Source organism: Centruroides sculpturatus, unplaced genomic scaffold, assembly GCF_000671375.1.
Source record: "Centruroides sculpturatus isolate CEXI.00-Female unplaced genomic scaffold, Cexi_2.0 scaffold496, whole genome shotgun sequence".
Taxonomy (NCBI): Eukaryota; Metazoa; Arthropoda; class Arachnida; order Scorpiones; family Buthidae; genus Centruroides; species Centruroides sculpturatus.
This window is the reverse complement of record NW_019384642.1, coordinates 267,734-280,734: the sequence shown is the minus strand read 5'-3', so window position 1 is coordinate 280,734 and position 13,001 is coordinate 267,734. Positions and strand designations below refer to the sequence as shown.

Below are 13,001 nucleotides of genomic sequence, written 5' to 3'. Positions count from 1 at the left end.
ACGTAGCTTCTACCGCTTATACTCCTTTATCGTTAATTCTATCGATTGTATTGCTGTTGTATCCATTATCTTCATTTACTACCAGATTATCATATATAATTAGTAAGAGTGACCACTTAACCGTTCTCCCGTGTCTGATAATCGAGTGATAAAAATTCGTTTCTTGACGATTAAAAAATCTGAATGATGCCGGATTAACTTGTAAATTCTGAATTGTTATCGCCGTTTACTTTTATAATGAGGGAGAGAGAGAGATGTTTTATGCATTATCTCATTATTTATGGATTAATAATTATCGTGCGAGATCAAATATCCGAAAAGATGGCGAAGTGGCTCATCAGCGAAACAATTACTCTGCAAACATAAGCCAGATAACGATATAAGATACGTATAAGCGGCATAATTTCCGTCTTGTAAAGTTAGTTTTTACTAATTTTTAATAAGAGAGTGATATTTTTATACTCCTCTATACATCAATTTTTAAAAAAAGTTTCTTTAAAAATGAGACAAAATTAGAGAAATGTTAGGAGTTAGATACTTAATTACTTCGAAGTCTATTCTTCAGGGGCTTGCGAACAATCAATCTCCTGAAAAATATCTTATCGTAAGATAATTATATCTTAGAATATATTTAATCTAATTATATTTTAGTGCTAATTGAAATATTTGCATCGTACTTTAGTCAGCATCTTTCCTGTATATTGGACATATCGATAGCTATCTCTACAATTCTATTAGGAGAGATGCTCATTGCGGAAGACATGCCTTATGTTTATTAACTGGAAAAAGAGTTTCGTATACAAATTTATAACTATTTTAATGTCTAAAAAATATTTTGAATCGTGTTCAAATTATAATCTTATCTTTGAATAATGTTGAATATTTGAAATAAATTCATATTCCTTCGAAAGCTCCACTTTGCTCTAATAAAACTTTCCATGAGTTTTATATTTACCTTGGAATAATTTTACACTTGAAATACTCGAAATTAATTCAACGTATAAGACAATACCAATTTTAAGACAAACTGTCTCGTCCTTATTTAATGTGTTATAGTTTAATGTTATTTTTTCGCAAAAATAATTTCCCACTTGCATATTTCGATATACTTTTTTTTAAAAAAAATTAAATGACGTATCTTGTAAAACACAAAATATATAAAAAAAGAGGAAAAATAGCACTTAAACACAGATCAGCGTGTTTTTCTGTACAACTTTCCATTAGAAACCTTATCTACTTCGGAAATTTATTGTGTCATATTAATACAGCCATAAAAGTTTATTTCACTGGCAGATTAATTTACCAACTTGTCTTCTACAGGAGTTTAATCACACGCAATAGAATTTTACGTGTTTCTTATTATTATTTTTTCTTCTTTCCCCTCTTCCCTCGTTTCTCCCCTTCACTTTTTCCAATCTGTCATACCGAAAGTGCGGTTCGACCTTAATGTTCATATAACAGAAAACATTAATAACAAGCGGTAATTCCGTCTATTTTTTATTAACCCTCTCTTCTACAACTCGTTAGATTTATGAGGTCATATATTCCTAGAAATGTCTGAAAAGGATAATCCTTTGAAGAATTGTAATGGCTACTATAGCCACGCTCCTTACTAAATTATAAATGGACCTTCTATCGTTCGGGTTGGCCCCTGTCGTGATGTAGTAGCGTGTCGTGCGTTACTTCCTGTGATGAATCGCTATCTGGTCGTCAGTATTTAAGTGTCCCCCCCTCTTTTTTACCTTGTCACTGTAATCCTCGGCAGTATGAGGTTGTTCCCGTTATTTCTGAAGAAATTCTGTAAACAAGAAACACTTCGGTGGTAAATCCAGGAAAAGTCTTTTTTGGTATACTTTACCTGTAATGTTTTATCTTTTTTTGCCATTTTCTCTTCTTCTTTCCCCCCAATCTCGCTACACGTTTCTCTCTAAAAGAGCTATCGATTGTTTATGAGATATGCGGGATTAAATTTAGAGTTTTTCTTCTAAAATGCCGCGATTTAAACTTTGTTTATACTTCGGAATCTAAAAATATGATCCATTACGGAAATCTACGCCAAAATTTATAGAAAATTGTATTTTCTACGTTGTCTTGCGTGCTTACAATGCAATAAAGAAGTCAGTTCTATAAAACATTTAATGATAGAAAAAAAATTTAATATTACTTTAACATTTTGAAATTTTATTATGGTCCAACCGAAACGGATATTGAAGTTTATGTAAGTGCAAAATTCAAGATCGGTTCGAGTATATCCTTGTTGCAGATGGAATAAAAGTTTGAATTGATAGTTATAAAATAAAATATATATATAAAAAATTGAAATATTTGCGATTTGGACAACCCGAAGTAATTGAAAAAGTTGAATTCAACACGAGGGATTCGTTACTTTCACAATAACTTTACACTGCAATACGCGTGCAATTTTCACTTCAAACTTCAAATACAATGTTTTTAACAGCAATTCGTAATAAAAAAAAAAAGAAAATTAAAAGAAAAATACATTGATGTTTTAACAGTAAACTATCGTGGATATTTAAAGGAATAACTGTTTTCCGTTTCAGAGAAAGCCAATAGATCGATGCTCGCCATTGTTATCCAGGTGGTATATACATAAACTATCAGCACTCGCCAGCATCGATTGACTCTCCCACATCATAATTTTCGTAGATAGAAAGCAGTTTTCCCTTTAAGTGTATTTTATATTTGTATCGTGACCGCTTATAATTCTTAGTAGGTGGCGCGGATGTCGTCAGTTTCCCGCTTTCGTGCGCCATACGTCATCCACTTGTTATAACTGTTTCCTGGTAAAAGCAAGCAGCAACACTTTTCGTACGTGATGTACAGCCACTTCCTTCCCGTTTTTGGCACGTTGTTTCGTATATAAAAAAAAATTATATCTTAATAATTTAGCTACATGAAAACGATATCGAAATAAAAAAAAACGTTTTCAGGGCCCGTTAGATCTCGTCTCGTATATTTCTCGTGCTTCACGCGAGTCGCCATTTTGAATTATCGTAATTCTGACAGTAACATACTGTACTTTCGTGTATTCGCTTCTGCTTCAATAGATTATAAAATTATAACTAAATTTTATTATTTTAAATGCAACTCGGTTTATTCTCGTGAAGAATTTATTAGTGAATCAAACGATCATTCATATTTAGTGAAGTGGAAATTTTTCTTGGTGCAGCTGGAACTCGAAGTTATAGTTTAAAAAAATTGATTTTTTTTAATTCTAGATTTTTATGCACGTATTTTTCTGCTGGCTTTTTCATAAAATATGCATCAGCACTTCATTTTGTTGGCGATAGAAAGAGGTGCAGCTGAGTTGGATTGGAATCAGAATGACCTGCAACGTACCATCTGCTCTCGCAGGGTTTCTAAAATGAACGAATTTAGAAATGACCTTTTTTTACGACGCTTAGAGGGTCACCTGCCATCTGTCACAGTTATTATCTCCTATCATTCCCCCTCGTGATTTAAAAGCAACTCTGATAATAAAATGGAGAATGCCTCCTCCTCGTTATATAGCGAATTTCTAATTACAGAGTTAAAATTTTCGTCTTTGTTCATCACATATTTAAAAAAACAAAAAAAAAATCGTGAATATTCATAACTGTTCTGTCATTTTTTTTCTTCCTAATGCTGTAACGGGCGATATTATTTTTCTTCTAATTATTTTTACAGCTCCGTTTTGTCTTATTTGCATATTCAATTAAAATTTTCCATTAAAAATAAAAAGAAAACTTTAAACAATCGACGTATAACAAAGTAGGATGTGACCTCGTTATAACGTACGGCTGTCATTCACACCTGTCATTAAATATAAAATGTAATAAGATACCGTTATATGGTGTAATCTCCCTTAAAGATCACCCCGTATTAACGACAGATTTTTTAGAGAATCGTGAATGGCTGCTTAATAGAGTTTTCACTATGTTGTTAAATGTAATTCCGTGAAGTAACTCGCCGTTAAAGCCGAAAATTCGTAATATTCAGATATTCATACAGGTATAATTTAAAAAAAATAAGTTTAATATGGCGTTTCTTAATGTAAATTTTAAAATTTAGAATGCTTTCTGATTATATCTTGCGCTATATTGAATTATAAGATTAACCGTAATTAATACGATTTTATGAAGCTCACTCGGGTGTTTTTTGTTTTTAAATTCGATTCTCTCGATTAACCGGAGCAGCATTTTTTCCTTCGAATTTAAAATCGACTGCCATTCGTTATAACGGAGCTGTTTTTCTCCCCTCCGTTTTTCTATCGAATAAAATACTTATTGCTGCAAACAGTTCGATATGAAAGTTGATGGAATCGCAAGTAATTCGCGCGGTACGTGTCTCGATCACACATATCGCTTACTAGCTACACTAAATTGACGTTTATCTTCTAGAAAAGACGACAGGAACAACACGTCTGTCACGAAAGTCACTAACTGTTGTCACTGCTGATGATTGCCTGGATTAGTGTGGATAGTGCAGTTGCTATCACTAAAGAAGCTTTGGAATTCTTATTATTCCTTTATATATAAAAGTTCTGTCATCTTTTTTCTACTATATTTACAGAGAAATAGCTAAAAAATCGGCTACATTCTGCAGTTGTAGAGCCACTCTTTTTATTTGCTCTGTTCCTCAGTAACTGAAAATTGCACAAATTTACTCTTTTCAAGTGTGTTTTTTTTAAAGAAAAAATGTCTTACACGCTGTTTTTTATACGATGATCTTTATTTTTAGATCGATAAGAATTAGGAAGTTAGTTTTTTTTTACTATAGAATTACATAAATATGCAAATATTCCGCCATGTTTTCAAGATGGCGGATGTCTCAGTTTCACTCGTCTCTTCAGTTTCGAAAGTTTAAATTTATTATTACAGTATCAAACGTTTAGTTTTGATATCTNTTCCAGTTAGGAAACACTATTAGATTTGTTTCCTGTATGTAGTAAATACGGTTTTAAAAATAAGTATAGTTAAGTATTAAAGTGAATGCTTAATATCACAACAAAGAAAGAAATTGGTAGTCTTTACAATAAATTTGAATTTAAATTTAGTTTTCATTAAATGTTAAATAACAAATCATAGGTTTTGCTATTTAATCAATTTTGCAGATTTTTTTTTTTAAATTAAAATATACACATGTTTCTTTTTATAGCAAATACATTCATGATAGAAAAAAAGGAAATGTATATGAAACTTTATTTTTGTTTGGTTTTCCTTTTATGTAGTTCTGTTATGAAATCTTATTGTAAAACACGGTTGAACGAAGAAAAATTATCTTCGAAAATCTAAACTATTAAGAAGCTTTTACTTTTTATTTTATTTTATTTTAATAATCGTTTTGGCCAGGTAATAAGTAGGCTATAGATATTTGTTTACATAATATATAATAAAAATAAGGCTTGTCTTTATTACAATAAAGTAATTATAATAATAATATTTAATAAAAATTTTTTACAGATTTTTTTTCCTCATCTGAAAATAGAAAATATTCAAATTTATATGATAAAATAATTTTTCAAACATCTAATTTATTAAAACTATTATAACTTAGGAAATGAAAAACATTTAATTTAATATTCTATACAAATAATTATGATAATACCAGTAAACTTTGTATTGCTACGTTAATGATTTTCTGATTGGTTGCTGCCTTTATAACAAACTCCATGTTAGTTGGATTGTCATATTTTGGAATTCATAAAATTTAGAAATTCCATGAAATCATGCCATTTCATGTATAATTTGCAATATTTAAAATTTTCAAAATCATAATATCCTTATTTAAACTTCATTCATAAACGAAAACGGATGTAAAATAAGGATAATTTTTATCGTAATCACCGCATTCGGGAGTTTAATCATTAATATAAAGGAAACGTTTACAAATTAATAAAAGTTTAATAGAAAAAAAATATATACAGGAATTGCGCTCTACTAAAGCTCTGTACAGATGGATCAACGATATAAAACGTCTATAAAATAGCTATGTCGTATACGTTTTATTTATTTATTTTCCGAAAAAAATACTTCTAACATAATGAAATATTTAAAGTAGTAAAGAGACAATCGGAAGATCGTTAGTGTAAAACCTATTGTGTTGGCTGTAGACAGGAAATGACTGTGGAAAAAAGAAGAGCAGAGCTTTAACTTTGTACTCGCAAACACTATTTAATTGAGTTTCTGAAAGGAATCAAACAGATGCAAATGTCCTCTTTTACTTGCAGGGATTATATATGTGATAAAAAATGAGATTATGTTGTAAGGGACCGCACTCAGACAACCAGACGCTCCTAATGAATTCTAAAGGACATAAATTTGATTTGTTTTGTTAAGTGATTTAAGAAAAGTTAAGTAGGATTTTTCGAAATTTTCTCCTGTTCTTTGTGTACTTGTTAAGCGAATATGTAATTGTATATATGATAATTTTAAAGGTTATGTTCGGGTTGTCTGACTGTTGTATAATTGCTGTAATTTGATAGTGTTTAGAATATATAAACTTTGTTCTGGAGTGAGGCGAATAGTATTGAATTTAGTTTACGATTTCGCTATAATGGGCAAAAACGGCGCTGCTGTCCCTGTTTGCATAGGTTATACATGGAAAAACACACTGAAGAGTAGTATAATTCGTTGTGAGGCTGTTTGTCTGAATAGATCCACGTACACTTGGCAATAAGACTCGAATGAGATAGTTTCGTCGGGATTAATGTGCAGGCTTACGTTGATCTGACGTCATTTTCTCTCTCCCTTTTTGTCAAATTGAACTTGTGACATCCGGTTACCATTAAAAGGTAGACAATTTCGATAAAACAGAGGTCTGTCGTGTGTATCCTACCAATGACGCATAGCCTACATTAAACAGCTTTTCTTCCTGTTAATACAGCAGCACCAATTTCGCCTCTGGTGAGACATCTGTTAACTAGCTGGACTTTCTCCTCGTATTTTACACTAAACTTAAATCCAATAGTACTTCGTTTTAATCATTAGAATCCACTTTACGTAGAAAACTTTTTAGTTGTTTGTGAATATCACAGGGTAAAGAGCAATATCGAATGCAGCAAGCATGCGTAAGTCATTGTTTGTGGTTTCATAAACACAAGCAATGTTTACTGGACGAAAAATCTTAGAATTCGCTTACACGCGAGACTCTTTTCGAGCCAGAATAAGGGAAAAAATGATAAAAGTCGAAAGCGTATTATTGGTCGAAAGGGAGAACCATTACGTTGCATGTCTTCGGAAACTATTTTGTATCGGTTTCCTTTAAGTATCCGACGTCCATTAAGTATGTTCTTGGTCTTTTCCTAATTATAGTACAGATGTTACCTTATGGCTGGTAATGGCAACTCCCCTTATCGGCAATCTTCGCTTGTAAAGGTAATTGCCATTTGGAATTCGGTCAGATCAAATCACCTGAACCAGAACCAATCAAAGAATAATGAAGGTCCTTCTGCAATAATATGATAGAATAAAAATGCATTTCTCTATACGAGGCTCAAATGGAGTATTAAGCTTTTCTCAATATACCTTGTTTTGACGTATGTCTGTCTGTCCGAATTCAGTTTACCATTGACGGAAGATGAAATTTGTCTGGCTTTATCTGAGAAGGATGGGGCTTTTTGAGCTGGAAGATACTTCCTATTGTATAAATTCGGATTTTATTTATAGCTTAAAAGATATTCTTTAGTTCTATTTGAATCTTATCAATGATTCAATGTAACTAACTAATATTATGATTTAAATTTGAATAAATTAGCTTAAATTATTAAGTGGTGCGGCTTTAAATTTGCATTATTGCTCCATTAATTAATAAATTTTGCCCAAAAAATGATTTAAAATAGTTTGGTGGTAAGCTATATTCTTCTTTAATTTATTATAAAGGTACTCGTACAAATTATTTTTCTGTAAGATTCCTGAAAGGAAGTCATTGTTGTAATAAACGTCCTGTAAGTGTTTTATCCTCGTAGATCTTAACAAGGAACACTTTCTAATAGGAACATCTTCCTGCAATTATTCCGCAAGTGTTTCTGAAGGAAAACCTCCTTTCTAACATATAACTTCTTTCTATAGATATTTCTTTTAATAGAAGTGTACAAATATTTTCTATAAAAATTCGTCAAAAATACACTCGTTCTGACGTACGTTTGATAAGTAATCAATAGAGATGATTAAAGAAGCTGTTACTTTAACGTAAAACTACTATAAACAGATAAAATAGTAGAAAAAGAAGCACTTTAAAGAGTTCAAACAAACCCAAAATCATTAAACTAAATTAATGTCGTACAACTACAAGTAGAAGGAACGTGACGTACAGTACTGTACAGTAGTATTCTCCGAAGAATAGTTGAAGAACGTTGCTGATTCACGATGTTTGATCACCCTTCGTAACTTAATTGGATAAGAACTTCAGAAGTCAAAAAGGTGTTTTCGTCCACCGTCTCATTACGTCACAATTACCCCATCTTTTCCTATTAGTATTACCTTTTTTTTCACTTCTTCTTCCAATATTTAAAACTGTCATTAGTCTCGGAGTGGCCATCTGTTTGTCTGTCGGCATTCTTGGCAAATAAGATAGTAGTCAGTCAGTCGGTAATTAATCATCGACGTTCACCCCTCGGTCACGTGGGCCTGTTGACCTTAATTGTAAGGAAAACGAAATTTCGCAGCAGGTGCTATTGTCTTAAAATACTTAGAAGATTTTAATGTCTGCTTCCGACTTAAATTATTTTGGACTTACGATTTTTTTTTTACACGCGGTTGAATGGCTACTAAGAAAATCTGCGCCGTTCTCTCGTCTTTCTTGATTTTCTAAGTGTTTTTAACTCTAAAATTCGTCATCTGATTAGTTCTGGTTTGCTCTTCCAAATGGAAAAGATGTAAAACTTGTGTAAAATCCACCAGAGAGAATCTTAATTAGGAAAAATGGACAAATCCGCTGGGGATCGATGATTTAAGTACGACGATTGTCATTAAGCTTTATCATTTTAAATAAGAAACTAAGCGGGTCACATTCGACGATCAATTTACTAAACAATAAGTAATTATCATTGAGGTCATAGTAAATAAGTCGGCTTAATTATCGCCCGTTTCTAATTTAGTCTCTTTGACAATAGTGATGAGTCTGCACCTCGAACACGTTACTCGGTTAAAGATCACGTGCCAATTATTACTTACCCCTTTGGAATGGAAGCGAACCAAAGAGGGGCGGAGAAGATAAAAACAATTTCTAGTCAAATCCCCGTGTTTTATGGAGTGAAAATCGTGATTTAAAAATTTCGATATGGCCAATTCGTGATTTATTTTGTCATTATATAATACAGATTTTGGAATGGTTCCACGTTTTTGGTAAAAATATAAACTTCTGTTTCCAGTTCTAGATCACGAACTAAATACACACGGACAGAAACTCAAAAATATCTAAACGTGTTAGTGTCAAACTCCTATTTCTCAGATTTCTGTCGACTCTTAACTCTCAGACTAGACACACGCTCACATACACAACAGTTGTATAAATACAGACGTACAGACGGACGTGTCAGGTACACAGTAAAAAACGTTTATTACACATTTATGCTTCTATTCATGTAAATTACTTGTATAGCTCGTGCACAAAAAAAAAAGCGTACACACGTATATAGAAGCGCGCTTATGTACACAGAAACGCTCTTTATTACTACATTATGAAGAAATTTTAGAAGGAAAAACCAGGCAAATTCGCATTTCGGAGTTAAAAACCGATCGGTATAAGGGGCAAACGATTATGCAAACGAGGCGAGTTTCATCGTCCGACATAATGCAGTATTTATTAAAATAACCGTAAAATTTGCAGTCCGAACAATTCCGTTTTATTACTACTTATGTTACGACACGCTCCCAATTTGCCTTTTCGCAAAATTAAGCATTTCGTTTTATATTACGTCAGAGGTCGATACGACAGTACATACGGCCGCACATAATTACCCACTTCTGCTTGGCGCGGGGCCGTTATCTGTGACAGACTCTGTTTGTCACCTTGGCTCGGATGGCTGTTTACTCCCCCCCTGCCATCTAACATATCGCCGGGCGATAACTGTCGCCATTTTAACGACAATGGCAATTGTTACTCATCTTTGTGAGCTTTTAAAATAATATAATTATCCCGAATAATTTCGAATTAATAAATTTCCTAAGTTCCTCGCGCGCAGTCTTTCCTCCCCCCTTTTACGGGTTTCGAGTTTTGGTATATACATTTTGGCAATTTTTGAGACGTAATTTGGCGACTTGCTGCAAAGCGGGTTTTGGGTCGTCGTTATTCTGTTATGGTTGTGTCATGGAAACCAGATGTATCACCAAAACAATAGGTACTGACAGCTGGTGCACTTCCTGTATTCCATGTGTCGGACTGCATACCTCACGGTCTGTCGGACACAACCAGATGAAAAAAAGAGAGAAGAAAAAAAATGTTATATACTCTACGTGGGTGAGAGTCACTGTGAAATGAATTTTTGTAATTTTTCTTCCTCTTAACGTACTTTACGATTTATTTTTTAAAAGGAAATATGGTTTTTCTGTTGTAAAAAATGTTTAATTAATTCAGGTTCATATTACGAGGCTTTTTTTGTAATTTTGTATTTATTTTTTTAAAAAAGTTTACAGAAAAACGACATTTTTAAAGTGGGTTATTTCAGAAATGGCGCCTTTACGCGTTGCGGCGCTTTGTAACGGCAAGCGAACGTCAGCTTCAAAAATGAATCTATTTGGGGAAACAAATCTTCCAATTAACGTCAAGAATTAGTCACATGACGCTTTCCGATATTTTTGACCGTTAATTTAACCGTTAACGTTATATTAACGCATTTATCCTATCTGCAAATTTCCATTTTATCGCATGTTGCGCCCCGACGATAAAGTCGCGCCGTGTGAACCGGTTTCAAATGCAGGGTTTTCCATCAAAACTGCAGACCGTAATCGGGATTTTGCCCGAGTAACGGGGGTAGAGGATATCCCTGGCAGAACGCGTTAATAACGTAAGAGAAACCTTTCGTCTGTGGCACTCTTCGAGATATGCAAATGAGTAAACTGCGAATTAATGTCGCAGGGGGGAGAGGAGTTTAGAAATGTGTAATTTGTTGGCGAGTCAGATAATTGCACACGATCGTGCGTGTGGAGCATTACCTTTTCCAATCCCCTCCGGCTCCACCCCGAACAGATTCATTTATTCCCCGGTCGACGGAGTTAAGTCCAGTCGTCCATTTGTCACAGCTTCCTAAGCTGTCGCTTCTGGCAACCTACGCGGTCGCAGGTGCGACAGGTAATAAATATAAAGTTTTAGTGCGGATGGACGACCAGTTTTTAGTAAAAGTAATGCCGCTAAGGTAATAAGTTTAGTAATAATTAATCGGGATAATAAGCGCAGTTATTTTTGGTTGTAACACGGTGTGTAATTTGCCGGACAGATGGGTAACGGCTAAATAACGCCCGCGACGAGACGTACTACTTTATGAGCGAGCGTGACGTCAAGCCACGCTACCAGGGTAACATGTCACGAAGGAGCAGGTCGTTACTCGCGTACGTAAAGTGGCGAAAAGAACAGGATATTGTAGTATGACCCCCGCCGACCGCTAAAATTCGGCGGTAGGTTGTTCACCGGTGGTGAATAATTATTTATTTTGTTGTATTTTACAGAAAGACCGCAGTACAGGACGGCCTACGCTTGCGAAGAGAGTACGTTGCAGATATCTTGCGGAGAGGGAGAACTCATACATTTAATAAGAGCCAACTTCGGAAGGTTCAGTATAAGTATCTGCAACGAGCATGGTACCTTGGATTGGAGCGTGGACTGCATGTCTTCCAGTTCATTTCGTGAAATGGAAAGCCGGTAAATATTGTTACGTTAAGCTGTGCTTCGAATCTGATCTTTCCATCAATACCTTCTTTCGCGTTCGATCGCGCGCGACATTTGCACCGTCATCCGATGCGACCGATTCGAATATGAAGTTATTGAGTGACGTTATTTTCAAATTGCTAGAGATTTACGTTCGGTATAATCTAATCTTTTGACTCCATAATAATACATATCATTTTTTAAAAACAGAAACTTGAAAGCGAATCATTATTACAGGAAAGTGGGCGCTAATACCTCACGCGGACATTAAACAATTTCAGTAACATGCCTCTATAAACGTCACCAAATTTACGTGACAATCTTCTGAGAAATAAATTATAAAAAAAATCTTTAAAATATCTGAAATAGCCAACCTGCATTCGCGTGTGCTGTTTACGTATATATACGCGAGCTTATCGACGCGTATGATACGCGGAAACGTCATTGAACTTTCGATTCGTTACGCCGGACGAAAATCCCAAATTTTTCTACAAAGCAAACGCGCTTTTTAGAAAGTTTACGCTGTTGGAAAAAATTGCATTCTTCCTCGTCTTGCGTATCTCTTCTCGCTCCGTCGAACACTCCACTAGATGTAGGTCAAGGAGTTAAAAAATGCGAACTTGTTGATCCGTCGCGTCGCGTCGCGTAAGTAGTCTCAGCAGCGTATAATTCCTCTACCGCTTTTCGCGTGCCAGTAAATTGTTTATCCAGGCGTTTATCTCATTTTAGAGGGTCGTGCTCTTTTAATAAAGGATCCTTTTAAACACCTTTTAATTCGTTCGACTGGAAAAAAACGGTAAATGAACCGGATCCAGTCGGGGATGGAGGTGCGAAATTGTAAAAAAAGAAAAATAAAATAAAATCGAAAGAAGTCGTCAGAAAAGTAGATTAATTTTAATAATACAAACCTCGTGAAATGATTAAAATTGAAACTGGATATCCACTATTTCTCACCGTTTATCCGCTTAAAATGCTCCAAGCATTTATCACGAAAATTAGAAAAATGGATGAAGCACAGCTTAAACGTTTTTTCCCCTTATTCCCCCTTCCTACCAAGATTTTAAATTATAAATTTCGCTTTATTTTAAAATGCAATTTTAACTCATTCAGACTAAAAAGTTTCACAATTTCGATCATTT

At 34.0% G+C, this 13,001-nt stretch overlaps 1 protein-coding gene across 1 annotated transcript in view; it reads left to right on the top strand.

Moving 5' to 3' along the window:
- The window catches only part of LOC111626047 (latrophilin Cirl-like), a 69,069-nt gene that overhangs the window by 44,606 nt on the left and 11,462 nt on the right, over positions 1-13,001 (top strand). Inside the window, exon 3 of the mRNA XM_023369326.1 lies at positions 11,664-11,856. Within this exon, the coding sequence (XP_023225094.1) occupies positions 11,664-11,856 (193 nt within the window). The remainder of the gene's footprint in view (positions 1-11,663; positions 11,857-13,001) is intronic.